The sequence below is a fragment of the Corvus moneduloides genome, chromosome Z, assembly GCF_009650955.1.
Source record: "Corvus moneduloides isolate bCorMon1 chromosome Z, bCorMon1.pri, whole genome shotgun sequence".
Lineage (NCBI taxonomy): Eukaryota > Metazoa > Chordata > Aves > Passeriformes > Corvidae > Corvus > Corvus moneduloides.
The window spans coordinates 60799570-60824637 of NC_045511.1; the positions used below are offsets into that span (position 1 = coordinate 60799570).

Here is a 25068-nt window from a genome sequence, read left to right on the forward strand (position 1 = left end):
AGCTTTCTGAAACTTAGCTTTTTTTTTATGTTATAATATTTGTGTATTCTCATTTGTTGTCTCTTTCGATATGCAGTAAAAAAAATTCACTGTCACCGAAGTTTTGCTTTCTTATAAGACTGTGAATAATAAATTTACACTGAGATTTATATTGGTATTTTGCTGTTTCCATCAAATTTTCAATTGATTTCCAATGAACAGTGACTAAAGTTAGGAGAATTATGTTCATACTAATACATTCCTCATGTTTTATACAATGGCAGGCCTGTAGAAAAGTCTACATAATTTCTAACCTTAAGGAAGACTATCACATAGACTAGAGAGGCTTGTTTCTTTTTTTTTTTTCCCCAAAAGTGTGTCAAGCAGTGCCTTCTAAAGTTACAGTGCAAGTATTTGTTGTTAAAATAGTGAGGAAGATGTCAGTGCTCAGGCTCAAGCACTATCTGCAGCACTGCTAGTTATTTCCACTTATGAAGTGTCTTATTGCTCCATGGCATACTTTTTACTGCATTAACTGCCATCAGATGATAAGGATCTTCTTGATGTCCTTCCTTCCTTCCCTCCCTCCATCAACACTTCTCTCCCATACTAGCTTTCACCAGTCTCCCTGTTCCTGTGGCTTTCTCATGTCACCTTGATGGTGTCCATCCTTTCAGATGTACATCTTGACATGGAAACTTGTTACAACTGTGTGCTGATTTGTAGATGTTCGTTTTTCTCTACCTTTGCTATCAGTAAAGCTGTTACATGTTTACATTTTTTGGGGTTTTTTTCTGTTCATGCACTCAAGTGAACTGCATGTTGGAAGTATTAACATGATGTTCCTTGTGAATGTAGTTCTGTAAGAATCACACAAATATTTTGCATGTGTGATAGTTCTTATAGCAGAATCATATGTTCCTGTTACTAGTATTTGATGCTAGCTCTTTTTATAAAAATCAGTGTATTGGAGGATGGTCACTTAAAAGCAGTTTTCTTTCTTAAAAGCAAACACCACTTTGTTTTGTCTTGTTGATTAGAGTCCTGTATCGGTACATTCCTGTCTCATGTAAGTATTTGATTAGGCATGTGCAAGAACTTGCCTCTTGAAGAGTGCTTTCTCAGTTGAGCAAGATCATGAAGTATCAGACAGTTATTGAAAAGAACTCCTTTGTCCCCAGTCTACATTGTTACATTTGCCCCAGTCTACATTGCCCACCTGTGTCCTCAAACCTCTGAGTGTAAGGGAGGATGGCGTTTGCAACACCGCCATTGCAGTAAGAAGTATATGAATTTCTGATGTGTATGGACAACATTCTGCAATTTAGTAGTATTTTGTACTGGAGATACATGATGGAACATCACCTACAAAGGAGTAATAATTTTCATGTTTAAGAATTAAAAATAAGTGGAGGTCTAAATGTATGGACCGTACAGACGGGAGGGTTTGCTCCTACTGAAGGTTCATCTGGAGGAGAGCAACACTTCTTAACACAATTCTGGTTCGTAAAAGCTCAAGAATAAAAATTCACCTTTCAAGATATAAAAGAGTAAAACAATGAAATCTTTTTCTTCCTTTATTTAATTAGGATCCTGTTGATCCAGCAAACACTGTAATTGTGATTCGCTCATTAGTTCCTGGGGGTGTGGCTGAGCAAGATGGCAGACTTCTTCCCGGAGATCGGCTTATGTTTGTCAATGATATCAACCTGGAAAATGGCAGCCTGGAGGAAGCAGTGCAAGCACTGAAAGGAGCCCCAACAGGAACAGTTAAAATAGGAGTTGCAAAACCACTGCCTGTAAGGATTTGGGAATTCAGTGTGTACTTATCATGTCATTCAAGCTGGTACATACTGGTCCTGACTTCTCCATACATTTTGTGTGTTTTGGGGTACACCTGGGTGGCCCAACTATTGTCTTGCATATAGGAGTGGCTTGGGTAGTGTATGGCTGGTGTAGTGTTTGCAGGACCTAGCACACCTGTCTTGCAGCTGAGAGAACAGCAAAGCACCTTGCAACCAGCAGAGTCTTTCAGGGCTGAAAGTTGACAGGGATAATATTGTACGCTGTACACTTTACATAGTTCTCTGAATGTGTGAGATGGTGACATAAAGTTGTTTTTATTTGATTTGCCTGGAATTTACCAAATCCTTTCCTTTGCAGGGTATAGTATTGTTATGCCTGTTATGCTGCTCAGAGAGGGTGTTTGATTTATTCTGGGTGGTGTGTGGGAGAAACAATAAAACTTTCAAGAGGTTCAATAACAAACTTTTACTTACAAGCTTTATAACATTAAGGTAGAAAAAGGTGCTTGGCAAATTTTAAAATGTAGGCATTTTGGTTAGAAATGCAACACTATAAAAGCATAAAAGTAATACTTTAGGAAAATGTATAAGGGAAAAGAAAGAGAAAGGATGAGGGTAGAAAGGCATGTAGTCACCACCCATGGATCCAGTGACAAGACTTGATTGTTGTGATTTTGATGCCCCTTGTTTGAACCGCTGGTCAGAGTCTTGGTCCATCAGGGATAGGGGAAACCCATGAAACACAAAGTTCAGTGGGTTAATATACATTTAGGCTGGATGAGAATGTCCAAGTCCAGGTACTTCCCCTGGGATGGAAAGTTTTGCACTGTCTCATGTAACACTGTAGATCACGAGGCATTTCTAGAGTCTTTGATGGTTTATGACACCTAAGATATTACAGCTTCCTTTCAGGACCACATAGTTTAGCCAATTATAGCCCATGACAAGGCATGAATACCTTCAGCATATGTGTGAGTGTCTTGGCACTTCTCCAGAGGGGAGTTTTTACACCTGAGCCACTTGTGTAATGGGCATGATAAAAAGCACTATCCCACCTCACAGGATTTGCTTTTTACTAGCTTCTTACCTTATCTGGCTCAAAACCCAGCTTGCAGTCTCTGGTGGTGTGTGTGTACACTCTCTGCATCTGGGTGATTACTTTGTGCCTGGTCAACAAAGCACCTGCTGCTTCTGTAAGTGTTTGACTCATCGACCATTAGCATTCCAGTCCCTCACAAGTATATATGCAATATTGGTATTCATACAGCACACTTTGTTTATGTAATAGTGTGTAGTCTTCAGTTTGTATGCATCTATACAACTGGTTATTTCCGGCTTGGCTTTAGAAGATAGTCTGTAACAATTCAAAAAAGGAAGTTGAAGGAGACCTGTGGTGGCTGAGATAGTGTATCAGTAAGAATGCTAGTGAACTAAGGTCTCTGATGGGTTAAATTCAAATCAGTAGAATGGCGTTAGTTCATACATATGGGGAAGATACCTTTCTCTGTATTAGTAAGCCCAAGCACAGTTTTAGGGGTTAATTTTTGCTTTTCAGGAGTTGATAATCTTGTAATCCTTGTGGATGTAGATACCAAATTTTCATTCTTAGTAGATCTTTGCGGAGAGAGTGGGAGGGAATGGCTGTAGTTTAAGTTCCCAGAAACTTTACTTTTCGTAGTAGGAGAGTATGTTTTAACCTGCTCTGTTAAATTATTTTTTTTATTGGAGACTCCATCTTAATTGCAATCAAAAATTGCATACTCTAGAAGATGTCACTTTAAAAGAGAAAATACATGGGGGTTTTGTTTCTGTTCCCGAAAGTTTTAAACATAAGGCAATACTTCAGTATTTCCTTTGTTATGCTTGCCAACTAATTTAACATTACAAATAATCACTGCTTTTTTTACAGTACTGGACAAAATGCACCTACTAACAAATTATGTTGGAAAAAGCTATTGGTTTAGAGTCAGAATTATGTTTTGTCCTCTAGAGTCTGGCAGATACAATTGTAAAACAGAGAGTGCCTGCAAACAAGATTGCTCTGTCTAGCAAGGTTATAAAGACCTTTGCTACTAGGCTCTTTCTCTGTTGGCAGCTGTGGCGGCAGTTTTAGTATATCTTTATTAAGAACAGAAATTGAAAATGAGCTTAGACTAAGTTGTGGGATCTGTGGTATACCTGGATAAGCCTTTTTTGTTACTTGGGGTTACAGAATGAGGTGTGAAGCTGAATCAATTCAGGTAAATTTGAAAAAAAAAGTTGTCTCTTTACCTACTGAATACTATGACTGTGGTTGAAATGAACTCTTTGCTGCATTTGGAATCCATCTGCCTTTCTAAACAGCCCCCTGCCCCCCTTGCAGAATGCACTCTGCACCTCCTGTGTTCAGGCCACTCATCCGACTCAGAGCTTCGTTCTTTCTGCAGCTTTCACCTGAGGAGAGCTATGTCTCTGCTAAGGAAGATTGCTTTTTCTACACTGCCCAGTCACTTGAGGAAGAGGGGCCAGCTGATGCAGCCCTCTTCCATGCTGAGCTGGCTCTGGTTAGTGGCCCAACTTACCACAGATTTCTTCAGTCTTTGCATTTTGTAGTGAAAGGAGTTGCCTTGTCACTGTCCAGTTATTACTGCTTATTTTTTAGTGTTTGCTGTCTTTACGTTACTTATCCACCGTAGGTGGGATGGATCCTGACATTGTAGAAATTGGCATCTAGAGACTTCAGCTTTTTGCATGAGCTGTGAATCTGGCCTATGATATATTAACTACTGGGGGGAAAAAAAACATACTTTGCTGATGTTTTCAAAAGTGCATGGCTATCCTTGCATCCACTTGTCCTTGCATGCACTGAGCATCCTTTTGGAAATCTCACCTTTTTTAGCAAAATGTTCATGTGCTTATTCTTCTGTGTATCGTAATACATCACTTCTTTACCATGGAAAGATTTTGATACTCCCTTTTTGCATGTAATCCAGCTTTACAAGGAGCGCTGTCTTTGAAAGCTGCAAATACTTCCTCCTAATAATATTCTTCAGCCTTCAACATCAATCAGTGATTATGAGATTTACAAGGTCAAAAGGTGTTCACTTGTACAAACAATGCGGCTTACCTGAGCATTCAGTGCCTTACATAGCCCAGAAGTTACCAATAAAAACTCAGATTAAAAAGACACAGGAAATAGGGCTCTACAAAAAAGCAAAAAATCCGCCAACTCCTCCTCCCGCAAAATAAAAAAAAACCAACCCAGAATAGATATGTATATGTATGTATTCTAAGTGTGAATCCTTATAGTTATTTTTCTGGTCTGGATCTAATGTTGAAATTATTAGGCCCTTATTTTCTGGGGACTTGAGCAGGGAAGCAGTTTCTAAGCACCAGAACTTAGTTCACTACAGAAAAACTCAAAACTAAACAAAAACCTGAAATGGGTCCTGTCAAGGTGAAAATCTCTGCATTACTGCTTCCAGCATGTTTGCTGTTTTTTCACATTTGCAGATGACAAGCTGGCTTATTAACTTCCCTTTAAACAGATTGCATGTTTTTAATTCTTCAGTTTGTTCCCTTTAGCAGTTAGGTAATAGTATTTGTCTTGCTCCATTCATTGAGAAGAAGCATGAGTTTTATATTCTAAATGACCTTTAATTAAAGATGTGTTGAAATGATCAGATTAAAACTATCTAAAAATTTGACTTCCATCTGTGGTTCATATTTAAAAAAACTTGTGAAAAAAAGCAAGGAAAATACATGACATAATAAAATTGTCAATCAAGTTTGTCAGTTTCTAATTGAATGTGCAAAATAGGAAACTAAATGTGCAGTCACCCAGCTGAAGATACGTTTTCAGAGTGCACATATGAGATAATTCTTTTTTGTAGACAGATCTGTACTCAGATTCTACAGATCTGTCCTGAATTTTCACAATACTTTTTTTAGAGCATAGCTTTGGTAAAATAAATATGCATTTTCCAGAAGATGAGCTGAGAGTAAGTTACAGCAAAGAAGCAGTTTGGATTAGTAGCTAAGTCTTCAGGCTTGAAATAATTAAAAAAAAAAATCCTTTTTACCCTGAAAAGGAATCAATATGTTGAATTACTGCAGGCAATTGTTGCTATTGCTATAATGAATTCATAGTATGATGAACGACACGGGCTGAAAAACAAGTTAGTCCCATCTCTGTAGGTGAGTGCACTCATCTGCTTCATACAAGTTTATTATACGGGCATGGCTCTTAACCCAGTGATCATTTTTGTTGGCCTACACTATGTTCTTGAGCTCTGCTGGGGACATAAAATAATAATCAAAGTGTAGTATATAAAGCACCATAAATTAGGATTTTTAGGGCTTAATTTTATTCTAGTATTTGAAAGAATATGAGTCTTGGGAAAAATTATGTTTCATTAAAACAAAAAAAAAGGCAAAAATACCCATGAACTCATGTCTATGTCTGAAACTCTTCTAAAAATTTTATTTCTCATAAATAAAAGAGAAATAGAAATACAGGAATGCCCATAGTAATCTTGTTGTCAAAACCAAAATAATTTAAAATCTAATAAAAATATAATGTAATGAATTTTTCATATAAATGTTCTGTAAAGCACTGCAGTTTCCAGATGATTGTTTTTAAAAGCATATAAAAATAACTGAGCCTAAGAAGTTGAGTCAAGTGAACATTCCTGACATGTGGCACTAAGTAAAGCTCATTATTTTTTCCATGCTAATGTTTTTAAAAGAAAATTAAAAAGAAAAGAAAAAAAGCCCTAAAGAAATCAAAATATTGACACCAAGGACTACAGCAGAATTCTCCCAATGCTTTATACTTCTATTAATAGGCATGAGCCTGCCTCAGCCCCGCAACTTCCTCTGGTTCAGACTCTGGCTTTACTTCAGGTATTCTTTGCAAGCTTTGAAGTTGTGGTAATACAGATTATTACTGGAAGCAGAAAATTTTCCTACTGCACTGTGCAAATGTAATTTCAATCTAAACACGGAATACCAAAAAAAAAAGAAGAAAAGTATCAGTATGTAGTGGCTGGTGTGCATGTGTTTGGAGCTTATGTGGTATGATGGCAACAGCCTGGCTGATTGAATTGCTTTTGTTGTTAGGTGGACTCTGGCGAGGCAGATCTAGCGGATGAGTCCACCTTTGAATCACAGTATTCTCTAGAGAGAGACGTCTTCCAGGATTCAGTGACAGCTCTGCATGACAGCGCCTGTAGCGGTGAGGTGAACGACAGCTTTTCTCTTCCGTTATCAACTCCAAAGGTAAAAATGAGGATGGTTTTATTGATGGCAAACTTTAATTTTAAGTGTGAGCAGGCTGTATTATCAGATATAAATGTTTTGTGTCATCATGGATCAAAATGCTCTATTTGTTACAAAGTTAAATTTTTGTTTAGAGTAATGCTGACGTCTTGCAGATGTCTTTGTTGAAGAGAGAGGCAGATAGGAGGCACAAAGCTTGGATTTTTGCTAGATAAGGCATGATTTAGCCAGAGTATGGTGAGGTGTTTGTAGTATTAAAGGTGTGGTGAGCAGTCTGCTAGAAAAATATATTTGTCATTCAAAGCATAGTAAAGAGTGGTAACACAAAATGACTGTTGCTCTATGGTATTTTAGTATGAAAAGCAAGAGTAAATTTTCATCCTAAGTTTTGCTTTTATGCTTCAAAATTAGTATGTTTCTGTGGTTTTGAATGAAATTTTCATAATGATGCTGTAATTAAATATGTATACATCAAAACTCTGCTAATTATTTTTATTTAAAGCAATAAATGAATATTTATTTAACAGTGTTAAGAAGACCGGTAGCTTTTTTTGGTTCTTGGTCACATACTCATAATGACCTGATTGTGTTTTGTTTCTTTCCATGGTTTTTCATATTCGTTTTTTCTTTTAAATCTTTAGATTTATTTCACTAACCTAGAGCCTTCCAATTCCATTCTCCTAGCAGTCATCACTGAAAACCACTGGTTTTGCAGTCTGTGGTCTTGAGTAGAGTAGCTGCTGCTTTTTCGGCCACACCTGAGCTGCAGTAACTGCCGTTAACCTTTCTGGAATACATTTGGCCCTTATGAGAGGCTGGTTGGAAAGCTAGATTCATCTTCTAATGGTTTCTCCTAATCCACAGAAGAGCACATCTCTGCTGTGCCAGTGGGACAGCTTGCATTGTTTAACTCTGTAATTGTTACTTAAATGGATTATGCATTTTACATGCTTAGGAGCATTTTGTGAGATAGAGACTGGATCTACATTATGTAGTACATTGAGGCTCTAGAGAGTCTTTAGTTATTTTCAGTAGCGACTTAAAGATAGCTTTGGTTTACATGTTCTTTTAAAATGCCACGGTCCTGACTTTTCAGTGTTCATCTCTGTATACCAGTATGAGGTGAGCATTAAGTTCTCATCAAGTAACCTATTCGTGGTTCACAAAACAAACATAGTGGGAAAATCTGTTCATTAATGAAGACTTTTGAAGCAGGTGAACTGGAATAAAAATTAAAACAGCACTACTTGATGCTATGAGGAATGCAGAGATATTTCAGTTATTTCTGGCTGCAGGGCAGTTGGCAGGTTCTGAGTGTCACTTTGGTGTCACATTTAAAATAGATGATGAAAAACATACTTAAAATGAAGATGCTCTAGTGAGGCCACATGTTACTATAGTTACAAATTCCTGAAATTGTGTTATTCTTAAAAAATTACAGCACTGACTTTAAGTGAAATAAAAATAAAAACAAGCATATGATGCAACTCTTAATATGTGTATATGACATATGAAATAAATGGTTAGTATAATCTGATGCTTGTTTTCACTGGTCTGGAAATGGATACACAACAGAGTAGATGTCCCAGAAGTATTTGAAACCTTGTAAAATAATTTTAATAGATTATAGTACTCGTGTTCTTTTCTCAGAAAGGTAGAAAATTATGTCATTGATTATATCATACAGATTAGTTGTATTTAGGCTTTGGTCAATTATCTTCTCAGCTGTTACTTAAACTACTTATTTACTTGTTAGGCTTTTTTGATTCTTGTCTGGGGACAGAACAAGCATGTATGCACCTCATGAAAGTTGACAAAAATGAATTCTGTGGCTCTTGAGACAAAATGTTGCAAAATATCCCCAAATCCTGGGAATCTTTCCAACTTTTTGAAAAGGGAATAGAACAATTAATAGGACCAGTGGATAACAACTAAGACAGATAGAGGTAGTTGTTTCTGACTACTTTTTTTGCATTTCAGAGAAAAATCCCTAATACTGATACAGAGCCTGTAAGTCTAACTTCTGAGTCCTCGATGTATCTTTTTAAAATCTAATGGCATACATGTTTTTAAAATAACTTACTTTAAAAGGTCAGCTAGAGAATATTTGAAAGTTTTTTTTCCAGAATGTTGTGATTATTGAAATCCCTTGAAACATTTCAAAGGCAGCACCTCAGAACTGTGGAAGTCTAAACGAATGTGTAGAGAACTTAGTCCTAGTACTGCAGCCATAATTGTTAGATTTGCAATAAGTATTATCCAGTAAGCTTCTGTAATTGCATTATTGTATTTCATTGTTGTGACACTTCAAATCCCCCATATTCACTTTTTGCTGAGGTTTGACCAAGTTTGTACTTGTCACTCTTTCTGAGAAAGAGAAATCTTAATATGTTTCTGCTCAGTTAAATGGATGATTACGTTGCATTCTTATGTCTGAGCTGTATGGAATTCCTCTTTTCTTGCTAAGTGTGCTGAAAGTAAAGACATTGGTCTTGCAAAGTTCTTTCACCTGAGAAAAACAATTGGATGCTTGAATTTTAAAAACTTACTGGAATTATGTCTAGTATGAGAATGTGTAAGTGAATGTTACTTTGCTGAAGTTAGTAGAAAGTTATTGAAGAGTACCAAGTTAGAGTTAGTAACTTACTTTACTGATTTCTGGTATTATAAAGCAGAAGAAATTGTTTAAGAAATCAAGTTCACTGTATAGTAGAATGAATGCCTGTCGGGAATTGCAGATGAGGTTGATCTTACTGATCTTACAGCAGTATGTTTAAATTCTATGAGATTAGTTTTTGTTTAAGGTTTTAGCATGATATGTGGTTTTGAATTATACTACAAATGAATGGTAATTGTTCACTGTCTCCTGTGTTGAACAGTCTGTTGGAGAGGAATGCCCAAATGCTGCAGCTGATTTCCATGTATCTGAGAAGAATCTGTACAACATGAATCTGGATCAGAGACTGAGAGATGAAAAGTCTGTAGTGGACTGTAGCCTGGAAACTGCAAGTGATTTAACTAAAACAGATCTTCTGACTCTGGATGTTTCGGATATCAACCAAAATGAAAGTGAAAATACAGCAACATGGACAGGATCTCAGACAGCACCAGAAATTGTACCAAATATAAGCCTTGCTACTACCCCACAGCTTGATCCCAATGAAAAAGTAGTTATTTTCCTTTTTTTTTTTGATAGTAATTTAAAAGCGTACAGAAAGCCTGTAATTAGGCCAAAGAATTCCGTACAGAAATTGTCACTGGCCAACAACCACATGTAGTTCTTTGATTATTAATGTCCTTCAAATGTGTGAGCTCACATCAAAACTTCGGAATTTAGACTTTTCCAACAGGGCGTAATTTCTGGCATCAAGATAGAATTTTCTCAGAGCCTGGCAGTACAGGGGCATATACAAGTCTTCTAAGGCCTCACATCATTAGATACTGCTGGACCGCAGTGTACCCACTGGGCAGGACACGGGAGTTTTTGTAGCCCTTGTTAACCTTCACAGGGGCATGAGTGCAAATAGGAGGCACATAGCTGGAATCTGGCCTAGGAAACCAAGGGGGAGTGGTGTGAATATCCTGCATCATGGTGTTCTTGCAAGCCTGTGCAGTTCAGCTCACAAACTGACCTGTGATGCTGCAGTGTGCAAACATAATATTCCTTTATGTTTCAGTCACTGTGACATGTGTTTCTTATTTTAAACCACTGTTTAGTGGTTTATTAAGAAATGCTTAAAAAAGCTGCAATTTTATACAAGATTTGTTACTTAGTACTGGCAAATTGTCAGACATCTATGGTGAATGAATCTGAGGCCCTTGAATTCATCTTACTAATTTTGATGTCCCTAAATTAAAATCATGCTTTTTGGTAGATTTGGTATATTGCCTGAATGAAAACAGAAATCATGATGTTTGTTTGATCTTTGATGAACTGACTATACCAATGTGTATATAAGGAGTCTGACTTAATTATGTCCATGGCTTTTGTATAAGGCAAAAGTAGTTGAGATCAGTATGATGAATCATATTTTTATGTTGGTAATCTGAACTAATGTTATTTTTCCTTATGTTAGGATCAATTGCTTTTAATGGAAAAGAGATGCCCAGTATCTTTGGAGGGAAGTTCCACACCCCCAAATTCAGTCAAAAACATGTATGAGAAGACAATCACTATTGCAAAAGGCAATTCAAGCCTAGGTAAGTTAGCGGACTTTTTTTGTAACCTCTTCAGGAATATGGCTTTTGGTTTCCCTTGTATGTTTTATTGGTAAAAACTAAATATTTTCCATTTAGTGGGGACAGGATATTCATTCTTTGCTGCTCTTGTCCTTTTTGACTGTGATGGCACTGGATTCATTTGCTGTCGCTGTGAACACAAAAGTGAAATGTGCAGTCTCACTGAGAATTTATTTTCTCATAAAGGAGTTTAGTCTTTCCTAAATGTTGACAGAACAATTTTAATGCATTTTCAATGTCTGTACTAATACCGTGGACAAACAAGATACAGCCGAGGAATCCTGTAGACGAATATTATGGTCAAAGAGCTGCAGACGAGACTTCCAAGTAATTGTTAGCACAAAATGGTCTTGTTTCCTGAGGATGGTTAAAAGGGTCTAAACAAGCTGTTTTCTTCCTTGCCTCAAATTTGTACTTGAATCCAAAGTGCCTCAATGTTTCTGAAAATCATATTATTGATAAATTTAATAGGTATTATTTTTGGCTTAATGATACTACCATTTTGTAGTGAAGTTCAAAGTTTTTAGGTATCTGCACTCTGGAACTTCCTGAGCATACTGACTAGAAACATGTTTTGGAGTGAACACACACAACAGATGATAATGTTTTTCATTGTCCTATCCTGCTCCCTGGTGTAGCCCTGGGCAGTGTGAGGGGGAGAACAAGAACAGAACCCCTCCAAGAACCCACACCGGGAAGGCTTTGTGTTGAAAGGCAGTGATGTGTCCCTCCTGTTCACGGCTTGTGTGTTCATTTGGTTAGATTTAGGTTCCTGGTGCTGTTTCTTCCAGCCAACTGCATATTCTTGAAGACTCTCTGGGATTGACAGGGCAGGACTTTGTGTCAGTGCTGGCTATTAGCAGTAACTCTTCAAGTGCTTTAAAATGGGCTGTCCACAGAACTGGATGTTTATAAACAGTCCCCAGTCGGGACTTCCTTGCTGTGCAGAGGTGGGTGTCAGTCTATTACAGCTGTGATGCTGTATTTCAGTGGGCACCTCGACCTGGAGTAACCTGCTTTCTGATGGCTGGATGCTTGGTCTGTGGCGTATCACCTTCATGAAACAGCCATCCTTCAAAAGGTCTAATTAAAGTCAGGGTTTTGAAAACAGAAGGATGTAGAAAAGGCTGATACAGGTATAAAGTTTATCTTTCATTGGGATGAGGTGCTCGGTTAACTACTACCTTTACTGGCCTCATTGCTAGGCTGTATCAAGTGCAGGTCACAATGCATTTTGGGGTACCTGGATTTTGTATAAAAAAGTTTTCTTTGCAATAAACTCTTCATTCAGTGGAATAGGTTTTCATTTATGTGTATGAGTATTTTAAGTGCAGTGAACATCAAAGCAAATTTCGTATCAAGCATAATACAGCATGAAAATACAGCCTTGGGGCAGGGTGCATATTGCAGACATTGTATGCATGAAAAATAAGACTGGTCTTGATATGTACAAAGTATGAATGTGAATATTGCTTTCTTCTGGCTTTTGACTGTACCATTTTTCTTCCAGTCTGAGTGTGCTCTGGCCTGGGAAGCAGCCTGGGCACAGTGACCACTTTACGCACATGGCTGCTCTGCTTTTACCTTCCATTTTTAAAAAAGAGCTAAGTCAAGAACTATGAATGATGTTGAAAGCTGCAGCTGCATCAATTAAATAATTGAGAGTTGAGAACTGGCACTTCTTTTTTCCTTTTAAATGGTGTCACCCATAGTTTGCAGCAGCTCTTTAAAGCCAGCCACAGCTGGAGCTTTAACATTTGGCTGTGATTATTTAAAAGATAAGAAGCACCCAAATGCAGAAGAGGAGCTGAAATGCCATTTTCCTGTGCAAAAGTTTTGGCAACTTTACAGTGGCATTTGCATTTTTAACCTGAAAATGTGGATGTCCAAAGTGTGACACCAGCCTTCCAGATCTGTAATGATATCAGCATAGAAAAAGGGAAAGGGAGTTTGTTGTATGTATGTTTTTCTAAGGTGCTATTTCACTACCCTTGGTAATGTCTGTTACTGTCCTAGCTAAACAGCAAAGTTAGGTTCAGAATTTCAAACCACATTTCAGAAAAATAAAATGGTTTTTATGAAGCAGTATTAAGATAGTGGAAGTCCACTGGGTGGACTTCAAGGGTCCCAGCCCTGCCTTTCACACGGCCTTAGTGAAGAACAGTTTTTCCTGAAACCATTACTAGGGTTTGTTTCATGATCACCGACTGCCCTGAAGGTAAATGACAACTCATGTGTGTAAGAACAGTCACAGTGACACATGAAGCCCATCATAAGTCAGTCTGTATGGGTTCCCCGTGGGAGAAGAGGGACAAGAGCATTTCTGTCTCATTTCCCATTACTGAAAAGAAAGAGGAGTTAAAGCATGTATAAATATTGAGAAGCAGTATTCTGCTGTGCCAGAGGTAGGATACTGGTTTAAGTAAAATGTTGGACTGTATCCATTAGCAGTATGCAGACTTTCACGGAAGTCAGGATACTCTTCTGGGTCTAAGCTATGGCCCACATAGGAGAGCTGGAATGCAGTCACCATGTCAGTGGGATCTAATTCACACTTTCTGTTGAAAATAAGTGTGTATTTGTTTTCAGCCTATTAATTACCTGTTTAATCATTTCACCTTCTTTCCAAAGAGAGTTGTCATAAACGAAAGTAAAATGTGTATAAACCCAGTGAACCATTAGCAGAGTGGAGACTTTAAATGGTTTTAAAGCAATTTTATTATCTTTCTTATTTTTTGCTTTAATTTCCACTGTCCCAAATTTTTTTGTATTGAGCTGAGTATGTGAAATGACAACAAGGTAAAGCTACTGTGATTGTGATTTGTAATTGCTATCTCAAAGGGTGAGACTAAGAGCAACATTTATAGGCTTGGTGATATTGATAGGTCAGCTGACTTTTCCTTTCCCTGTGCCCCAAGTTACGTTTCTTTATCTTGGCACCCAGAGCTGTGGCTCAAAGACATTAACTGTTTCATGTGTTTTTTGTATAGGGATGACAGTAAGTTCTAATAAAGATGGTTTGGGAGTGATAGTTCGCAGTGTCATCCATGGAGGCTCAATAAGTCGTGATGGACGGATTGGTGTAGGGGACTGCATCCTGTCCATTAATGAAGAGTCAACCACTAACTTAACCAATGCACAAGCCCGGGCTATGCTGAGACGACATTCACTCATTGGACCAGATATAAAGTAGGTAAAACTAGATGACGAATTATGGTAGGAAAAAGCTAATAATAACTTTTTTTTTTATTTATGCAAGTATTTTAAATGAAAATTTTGTTATTTCACATGAATTTACTGTTAAGATGCAGCTTCAGATGGGTAATTCACCTTCAGATTACATTTCCAAGGCTTTCAAAGACGAGATCACTTGTATGAGAAGCTTCAGATGTTCTTAGAAATTACTGTCATGAGTATCACCATCATTACTGCCCTGCCTAGTTTTACGAAAGAATAGGATTAGTCAGAATTTTGCATTCATAGTATGACTCTTCTAAAGAAAGTAACAATTTTCTCAAGATGTTTGTGATTCTTGAAGGTGGACTGTCCTGGCCATTGCACAAGTGATTTAATTTGATTTTTCAATGAGTTTTGGTTTTAGCTGCCAGATAGAAAGTATGAAATATTATGTTAATGCAGAAATTAATGCTTAAAACATTTCAGTACCTCTGTGACCAACAGTAGAAACACTGTTTTGTGTAGTTACTTCCAATTTTTTATTAGTACATATGAATGAGCTGTTGCTCATGTGCATATGAATGAGCTCTGCTCTTGGTAGTAGTAGTTTTAAACTTCCAATAATTAATACAAGTTTTGAGAAATCCACTTGATGAGAAAGTTTCTTCCTCTCAAGTTCAAACAATTTACAGAATTTTAACTCTGCCTTAAGGTACAATTCTACCTAGCTGCTGTGGCTGTGTAATTAACTTTGCCCACAAGCACCATGTAGAAATGAGGCTGTTCCTGAAGTTGTGGGTGAAGCTGTAGACACACCAAAGCTGGGTTTACAGCTTCAAAACCTGGTGGCTGTTTTCTCTGTTTAGCCTGTGGTTACATTGATTGGGTCAGATATGCAAATGGGATTAATGGAGTTGTTGGTAATAAAAGCCTCTACTTATTTGAGAGGGTGGCCTTGAAAGAATCAGTCCAGTCCCAGTGTGGTTACAGATAACTGTGGTCAGAACTGAATTCAGAATGGACAGCAGGGCATTCCATACTTGCCCAGAAGTATTCTAGTTTGGAAGAGACCTAGTGTTTTGGGAACAGGTGGGCAAAGTAACTTCACTGTGGGTGGTAGGTTTACTTGCCTGCCCCACAGCTGTCATTCATTTAAGATTATGATTTAATGTAAGCCTATTTAAATAAAGGGATATGCTCATATAATGAATTACATTGTTGTCAGTGCCGTCAGGAATATAAGCGAGTCAGTGTTGATGAAGTGTGACATTTATTACTGTAGGCTTCCAAACTACAACTCCAACTGTCATGATTGAAATCGGTTGTATGTGTTTGCATGTCTGTGTGTATCTGCTTAGAGACACAAATGCTTCAGCACCATTTTTCTATGAAGAGTGTTTTCTTAGTGCTGTTGTTACATGATCAAATATAGATGTGTTCATTATTTGTGCTTATCCTTTTATAGCTGCTGTATTTTATGCTGTGTGACTACAAGTTTTGTTTTGTAGTCATATTCTTTTGCAGATATGTTGGAAATACTAAAATCTTGCCTTAGATGTGGATATTTAGATTTTCCAGAGAAAAATGCATCCCGTTTCTGAAAGATATTGCAGAAAAGGGGCAGTAGCTGTTCTTACTCTTACTCAAGATTTTTGTCTTTTGCTTTGTATTTATGTCTTTGTTGCATTCCTATGACAAGTTTTAAAGTGAAGCCAGCTTCTCCACTTCAGAAACAGAAAGACTAAATCCTTCAGTAGCTTCTAAAGGAGTCTTGAAAGGAAAATTACAGTATTTTTGGGGCTACGCAGTTTTGTTATAAAACTATTCAGGATAATGAAACTTTTCTTTAATTTTTAACTTGCAGGAACATTACAGGATCCCAGAAAAATATTATGATATAAACATGTGGGTAACATCCCAAATCAGAAATTTGGAGATGAGGAGCTTCATGTTCAGATAGTTCTTCATTTTTGCTGAGAAGGATATACACAAACCTCCCCTGCTCTCACCTCCCCCACCCCCCCATATTTGTCAATTTAGAGCTAATGTGGCACATCACCTTGCAGCATTTGTGATTTAAGGGCCAGCTTTTCAAAGATTTAAGTTGAATCTCTTTGGTGTCTTATTTGGAAAACAAGGATATGCTAACACTCAGACGTGATCATATAGATATCATTCCTCTTAGTCCTTACTGCAAAATTTACCCCTTAACTTTTAGACTGAGCTTTTTTGGAGTAGCAGGGTTCCCCAAAAAGTGATTAAGCAGAAGTATTTTGCTTGCAAAACTGTATTTCAAACAGTGGCAAATAATATTTGCAGAGAAAACACAAAGCCGTTCTTACTGGCCATGTAAAGGCATTGTTTAATTTTATTAAAGGAAATTTGTTTTTGAATAGTTCAAGAACCAGCAATCTGAGTTTCAGAGTTGGGTATTTAATTTTTTTCCCTCTTTGTGTGTGGAAAACCAGATGTGTGGCCTTACCAGAATGTATTCTGTTTCACTTCTCACTCTACCTTGCCAGGAGCTCTTATATTTCCGTAATAATAGCCAATGCTTTGTGCTCAGCAGCAGCTGCTTGTAACATCTGTCAGATAATTATAAAGCTCAATTAGAATTCACCTGACTAAACTGGAGGGATGAATTCCGGATCAAGAAATAAGAGAGATTGCAATTCCATTTTCCATGCGTCATAATAATCACTGCTATAGACAATAATAAAGAGCAGATGTTTTCTGGGTTAGATGTAGATGAAGTGGAGGTGGAATAGGACAAAAAAACAGAAAGGAGGAAAAAAAAGAACAGCTCACACTTCTACATCCTTAAATATGCCTCTCGCATTCATCTTGAGACATTGATATTAATTAACACCATTGTAAAAAGACACTGCATCGTATGCTTCACATTCTAGATCTTCTCCAGCACCTGCTGATGATCAGGCCCTCTGTTATGTGTGAGTATTGGCGATTCAGAAACTCATTATGGCTCTGTGTTGCAACTTGTCTGTAAAATCATTCCATGCTTTTATGACATCAATAGTAATGTCAGGGATATATCCAGATATAGGTACATATTCTCTTTCTCCTCATGTATGTATATGTGTGCATGCACATGTGGCTGCACATGTGGATGTGTATATATTTTTTCTTTAATTAAAAAGGATATGACTGTGTGTGTATAATTGTATTATATATTTATATATGGCTTTAAACTTGAAGATTGGAGCATACTTTCTAAGTCTGGAATGAATATACCAGTATTTTAAAAAAATCATTGTTAATATTTTTTAATTTCATCTATGACAGCCACCCGAGGTGTGCTCAGAGCACGTGTGTGTGTTGTGTGTATGTGTACAGGGTTCACTTCTAGAATTGGCATGAGTACAATGTACTGATATCTGGATTAATCTCAGTGTCATATTTTCTGTGGCACTTACATTTTACTTCCTCATGTATGAAAAGGTTCAAATTGAACCTTAAGTGTTAATTACATTAATTTGTCCTGAGCATTTTCCATACTTTGTAATTTGATTTGTTGGTGTTTTGAGGTTTTGTGTGGCTATTCAATCAAGCATGTGATAAATGTTCCTCTGTACTGCATGCAGTGTTGTGTTTACAAGTATTTTCATATGTACAACCATTGGTGTTTCCATTGTCACTGCTTTAGTTGCTAGTGCATATCTCTGGGGGTAGGAGAAGTGGTGATAGCTCTCAAGAAAGAAAACCAGAATGCTTTTCTTTCAAGCTGTACAGCTACAAAAGAGAGAAAAATGGTTAAACCATGCATATACTTTCCTTTGAAATTGTTGAACTTTGATTTTTCTTGCAGCGAAGAAATACAACACAGAAGTGGAGCAGTCATTTACTTATATTCTGTCTTCTGTGTCTTCATCTCTGTTTTCTGGCTCTTGTTTCTCTTGCTGTCTTCCCTGTAACTGTATTAAGACAGTAACAGTCTGTTTTGCAGGTGAACTATTCAGGTGCCTTGATGGGGTTTTATTTTCACTTTACAGCACAAGGTTCAACAGTTGGTCAGAGGAGCCAAAACCATTTCTTGTCCCGTGCTTATCATCCCAGCCACAGTCTGAGCTGTTCAGGATGATGCTGAATGTCTTCAGACATCACTTTGACCTCTGAGTGAGCTCCAGTAGCAGTCCAGCAAGTGATGGATTTGATAGCTGTGAGGTGTCTGCCCATGAGCACTAAGCAGGGAAAAAAACTCTTCAAAATCTGAGGTCTTTAATGCAGTGTGACCTTGCCAAGTGTCAAAGAAGGCAGGAGCAGGTTGAATGGCCTCTTAGCAAGGACTGCTTTCTGGCATACGTATTTCCTAAAAATGTAGTTTACCACAGAGGGAGCGTTTTTGGTAAAGCTTTTCATTTCAATAATAACATGCAAAACAGAGAGAGTAGGAGGACAGTCACATCAGTAATACAGGTATTAAGAGCAGCTAGGGAAACTTTTGGAGTTAACCAGACTTTGAAAATCATGAGCAAGATTCCATGTGGAATATAACTTTTCATGTATTTGACCCATGTAATTTGGTTTTCTTTTGTATGTTACTTTTTTTTGCAAAATGCAAGTGTTCTGGTTTATATTAGTGAAACAGCTGAAGCATTACAGAAATCTAGTTGTAGATAAGAATGAACATAAAAACATATTGAATGTTCCTTTGAGTGCTTTAAATTAGACTATCAGAACTGTAGCTAAGCACTAGAATAGAAATAATGTATTTTTCCAAAGAGCTTAAAATGTATCAGCTCCCAGTGAGATTATCTAAATTTTATTCCATCCGTGGAAATCTATTATGTAATTCAGTTGCTCAATTTTAGATGCATATTTTAAAAATTGTAAAGCAAACTTTTCTTTGCAGTTCCTGTGCTGTACACAGCAAGTGAAGCTAAGGCATCTTTTGGGAGATGTTTCTAAGTAGCATTTAAAACTCTTTGAGAGCATTCTTTGAGTCATATCTTTTTAATATTTCAGTACAATGTCAGTTATTTAATCATGTAATGATAAACAATAGGGTATCCCAGAAGTTGGAGTGCATATGGTTTGCCTCCCCCCTGAGATCAGCTGATCTCAAGTGCTCATGTATAAGGCAAGGACTATACACCCGTGGACCTTGGAACCCTGCGTAATTGTTTGCCTTGTGCTCCTTGCAGAAAAGGACTAGACAAGAGTTGATACATACTGGAGACTGTACTGTCAGAGTTACACTCTGCTGTATACATTCAGGCTGAATCTGGGCTAACGTTTTTCCTTTGTAGGAATGTGCCATTCTCCTTTCCACACTTCGAACCATAGCTTCCAGCTTCAGTTTAGCATAAAGAAGATTATCCAAGCCTTCTAGCCAGCAGAAACATTGTTTGCAGTTTTGGTTTCTTTACTGCATCTTTCTGTCAAGGGAAAGCTACATTATTTCCTAATTTTTATAAGTGATGAATGTTAACTGAATGAGTGTTACGTTTTCTTACATTGAAATGTAATTTGCAGATCTTACAGCTTGTGTAGAGGCAAGGTATTCTTATGGGCCTACCTGATGAAGCTGCTGCATCAGCATTTGACCCATGGGTTTTGTGAGCATAATACTTCGCTGTTGTTCGACACACTTAGAGTTGGAGATGACTGAGAAATAGTAGTCATTATTTTTGAAAATTCTTTTCTCTCTCTCTTCTTGCTGTTTCACTTCTGGGTCTTCACAGAATAGTGCTGCATGCCTGTAGCATTTTCCAGTGCTAGAATGCCCTCAGGAAAGGCAGATAAGAGCTGGTGATGTTGTGCTGAGGGTTTGTTTCCTAGTGTATGTTAACTTCTCAGCACTCCAAAAGGAAAATATGTTATGACTAGTGGAGTAACACTTGTGTGTTTGAAAAAAGGCCAGTGCAGAACAGGGAGGAGATTTTAGAAAGAAGTAAAGCTGGTGATAATAAAGATTTTTAGAATGGATATGGATTTAGATAATAAGGTTTTAGAAATTTTCATAAAAAGAACTAGGAAGTTTCTTCTGTTCAGCACCCTAGGCACCTCCATACTGACCCTTTTTGCATGTTTCTAGATATGGTAGGTGTGAGAGGAGATAAGGAACATGCTTGGACACATACACAGATGGACAAATTAAGGTGGTCCTTACAACAATTTTTGGTAGTGTTTTAGACTGACAGCATTAGTCATATAAAAGTTTATTTACATTTCTTCTGATGCTTGATGTATTCAGCAGAAGAATACTGCAAGGCAGAATCAGTGGCAATCAGGGTGTGACAGAAAGGACATCAATCAGGAGTGATGGACAGGAGATGGCTCCATGTAAGAGCCTCAGACCCGAAAGTGTCTCTTCCCAGCAGCTTACACATCCTTGTGAAGTGGCCAAGACCATTTATTTTTCTTTTAGCCCTGTCTCTTCCATGGAGAAATATGTTATTTTTTCTTTTAACAGTGTGATGTTTGGCAAGACAGACTTTTTTCTGCCGTTTTTCCATCAGCCTTACTTCTTGGTATACTTGAGTCTGATAGCTAAGCTGCTTAATGAACAACTGTAGGTTTTTAAAAAGACAAAGCATTGTTCAAGGAGGACTATCTAAGTAGCCCTGTTTATATGATGGTATATACCATGGTATCCTTTTGCCTCCCAGGTGGAAGTTTTTTTCTAAGGTACATTCTTCAAGCCTTAATCTTTTTTTCCCTCTTTATTTCACTCTTCCCAGTCTATTGGGCTATTTCTGTTTCTGGCATTCAAACATCAACTGGAGTCTCCACATCATTTGGCTGGTAAAACATGTCTGTCTGACTGTCCCAAACTGGTTGGAAGTGCATGAAGGCCTGGAGGAAGGAGTTGAGCAGGGGATTGGTACCTGTGGCATAGGTGGTGTGCTGTAACAGATTTATATGTCCAAACCCATGAAGTGTTCTTCACTAAAAGCATAGAAATCTAAAATAAATACAAAACCACCCAGAAAAGCACAAAACCTCCTACAGGCCAACTTCCAGAAACATTTTCAGCAGTCATTGGGGGTGGTAATGGTGCCTTAAACCTCACAGATCCTTCAATGTTTGTCTTTGCACAAGGAATCTCTGTTTTGAATGAGGCTGGATTGTCCCTTGTTACATTCTTGTCACTGTTCAAGCACCATTTACTTTAATTATAAAAAATTATATGCTGTTCAGCTACCTAATTTGACTGTAAATGTGTACTTGTTGCAAAGTCACAAAGGATTGCGTAAATGCTTATTCCCAACATACCAGCACTGTGGCTTTGAAGTCAACAAAGCAGTCGTGAGTGGCTTCCTCATATCCATACCACACACCCACCAAAGGGAGGACTGGCATTCCTCATGCTAGTTTAATCATGTCCCGTTTTATTGCAGTATTACATATGTGCCAGCAGAAAATTTAGACGAGTACAGGGCCAGTATGGGACAACAGACAGAGGGAGATGTGCCGCTTGAACTTTTTCCTTCACATATTGTCAGGTGAGTCAAAAGGCGTATGGTTTTCTCCCAGATAGCTCTTGAATCTGACTCTTTCCATACACCTTGCACATTTTGGGGAGATAAGTTTTGTTTTAGAAGAGATGAAAGATGGATGATTTTCTTCAACCAGCAGCCACTAAAATAAAAAGCTGTTAAGAATACAGTTTTTGCTTTGACTAGCAAATTCTTAAGCATTCTTACAAGACTGTTTGATCTGTGCAAAAAGGAGATTGAATTGTTTCTCATCCTAAATTTCTCTTAAATACCATGTAATTGGATTTATGGATTGCCACAGATACTGAAGTGCTTCCAACATAAGACTTTGGTATTGATGGTCTTTCCAGAACATAACTGTAAAGAATAAATTGTGCCATTCTTTTCCTTGAGTTTCAAAAAGTCATTGGTGTTACAGCCCAAAATTTCAAAGTGATTAATAATTGGGGTTTTTTTAAATTTATCTCCAAAAGCAGTAAGTTTTGTTGAGTGTTGCTGTTGTAATTTCTTCCATTTTGAAAATAGTTAATTGCCTTTAGCTTTGAGTTAGTTCTAGTTCCAAATTGTAGTCTTTTATTCCATGTTGTGGATAGAAACTTCATTGCAGAAAAAAAGTGGACAGGGGCTCCCTGAACACCATATGTATTGTAACAGACATCAGAGAAAGAAGTTCCTTCCGTGAATCTGGGAGGTACAAATTCTAATGCTGGCAGGGTGATTCAATATATGAATTTTTTCAGAAAAATCTAATGATTATATGGATTCTTTAGAAATAAATTGCATGTTCCTGTTTATCATCAGGGAACTCCCAGAGCTTCCAGAACGTGAAGAGGGGGAGGGAGAAGAAAGTGAACTTCAAAATGCAGCTTTCAGTAACTGGAACCAGCCCAGAAAGTAAGTGCAGGTCTAGTTGCATGTAATAAAATGTCACCTGAAATTCAAAAATTTTGAAATATATTTTAAGAGGAGTAAAAAACTAACAGAATCACTGCACTTATGTATGTTGTGCATTGCAGGAATAATTAACAATTGACTTTTACTGCCATTGGGCTAAATCCCTGCAATCTAGCAGTTTCTTGATTGTTAGAGTAATTTATCTTTACTTAGCCCAAGCTGACCCTCAGGGATCAAGTCAGAAAAGATGAAGAGAAAGATTCAGTTTCTATTAGAACCCAAACTACGTGACCAGCTCTAGACTCAATTACAGAATTTCTGATCAATCCAGTAGATAACTTCCATTGAAAGGCAAAACTTTGCAAGGAGGAGTTACGTCAGAATTTTTTAAAATAATTTTGCAAATCCAGGTGTCTTCAGTATGCAACTTTGTCATAATGACAACAGATTTTAATTTATTTTCCTCCTTTTTTTGACACAAAAGGGTCGAACTCTGGAGAGAGCCTAGCAAGTCATTGGGGATCAGCATTGTTGGAGGACGAGGGATGGGAAGCCGCCTGAGTAATGGAGAAGTGATGAGAGGGATCTTTATCAAGCATATCCTGGAAGACAGCCCAGCTGGAAAAAATGGAACACTGAAAACTGGAGATCGGATTGTAGAGGTAGCATCTGAATGCCTTTTGCTACAATTCCCCCAGCATCTCAGGAGTCACTGAGATGGATGGGTGGTTTGGGCTGACAGCTGTGCAATTGCTCCAGCTGATACCACTTGAGCCACATGGACTGTAGTACCATCTGCTGATGTTTGTGTCCAGACAGCTGTCTGTTAAGTTGAATATCCAACCTGAAACATAGATGGCTGACTGTGTGAGCAGGGATCTACAAAGCCAGCAGTTTGACCTGCCTATTTTAAAACCAGCATGTGTAGGAAAAAGCTTAAGTTTGGTGAAACTAAAAGATTTTTCGCCTTTGCGTATTGGATAGCAATAGAAATAGCCAGTGCAAACCATGCAAATGAATGCCAAGCTTATTTTCCTCTTAAATCTTAATCAATTTGCATCATTCTTGTGCATTTTGTGCAGGAATTAAGGGGGGCACAATTTTTTTTTCTCTTGACATGAAGAAATCTGGGTTTGATACTTCAGACCTCAAGAACATTGTGCCCATGCCTGAGTGTAATGTTGCCAGGGTATTGCAGGGAGGGGTTTATCTTAATTTCTCTTCTACTTAGAAATGTGCTCATGCAGCCACTTCTGCTTTCTCACATAAAGATATTGAAGAATGAACATGCTGAAGGGAATAGGTCTTTCCTGGCATGACTATCAGGGTCAGATACTGCCCTATCTCCAGTGTCAGGCTATAAGGAACTGCCTCTGCTTAACTGTGCTGGATGTCCTTAGCTGACTATCCATCGGTAAGCACAACAAGCAGAGTGATGGAGTTGGTGATTCTGGCTCAGAGTTGGCTTGACTTACATGGTGGTACTGAAACTGCAGTTTGCTGTTTGCTACAAGATCCATATCAAGAATCTTGAAATAATACTTTAGTATAGGTAGCACTTTCTACAACAGGATGCAACAGTTTGCAGTATATAAGAAGTTGGGAGGTGGAATTTTGCTGAAAGGCCACAAAGTTAAAAACATTAATTTCATGTTAATAACTGGATTTTTATGAGTGCAGTTGTTTCTGGTAGTGATGCTGGCAGAAGCTGGAATGGGTGAGTGAAATCAAAATGTTGTGTTAATGTGACTGTTTCTGAATGGACTGTTTCAGTTTCTCATGTTGTGGCGTATGTAAACTTGATCTCTGTAGTGTGTACAGTTTTTCAGACATGGGAAGTTGGAGAGTGGTATTGTTTTTGATCAGTTCCTCGTAGGTTTAGAATTTCTCTCAGATTGTTTTTATGCTCTCCTATTTGCACTGGATGGTTAAGTTTGAGTTAGAAAATTAAAAAGTTGTTGAGGTAATCCTCACCATATAACTTTGTGTGCTAGAATTGCTACTAACAAATAACCTTTCTGTGTTAGCTTCTAGCTTTTATTGTGGTCATTGTGAGAATACTTTACTGATACTAACCTCACCGTAACATTGTTCTTACCTGGATATCAGGACAAATTGCTTTACACACCCACGCATATACAGACATGAAAGAAAACAACCAGGCACAAAAATGACCAGGGACAAATTAGCCATCCTTTGTAAATGCCTTCTTCTAGAAGCCATTAGTTTTTCAGCTCTGACCTAAAAATTTAACT

General features: G+C 37.7%; 1 protein-coding gene across 20 annotated transcripts in view; it reads left to right on the forward strand.

Moving 5' to 3' along the window:
• MPDZ (multiple PDZ domain crumbs cell polarity complex component) overlaps positions 1-25068 on the forward strand; it is a 95456-nt gene that overhangs the window by 38753 nt on the left and 31635 nt on the right. For 12 of the 20 annotated variants that reach the window (XR_004237344.1, XM_032095196.1, XM_032095195.1 and 9 more), the window contains exons 17-26: positions 1569-1778; positions 4211-4327; positions 6885-7043; positions 9923-10210; positions 11120-11243; positions 14273-14471; positions 17369-17410; positions 21821-21925; positions 22721-22813; positions 23298-23475. Coding sequence is in view for 19 of the 20 variants with exons in the window: in XM_032095196.1 (XP_031951087.1) it covers positions 1569-1778; positions 4211-4327; positions 6885-7043; positions 9923-10210; positions 11120-11243; positions 14273-14471; positions 17369-17410; positions 21821-21925; positions 22721-22813; positions 23298-23475 (1515 nt within the window). In the remaining variant the exon portion in view is untranslated. The remainder of the gene's footprint in view (positions 1-1568; positions 1779-4210; positions 4328-6884; positions 7044-9922; positions 10211-11119; positions 11244-14272; positions 14472-17368; positions 17411-21820; positions 21926-22720; positions 22814-23297; positions 23476-25068) is intronic. The other 8 variants (XM_032095201.1, XM_032095216.1, XM_032095212.1 and 5 more) reach the window with 4 other exon arrangements.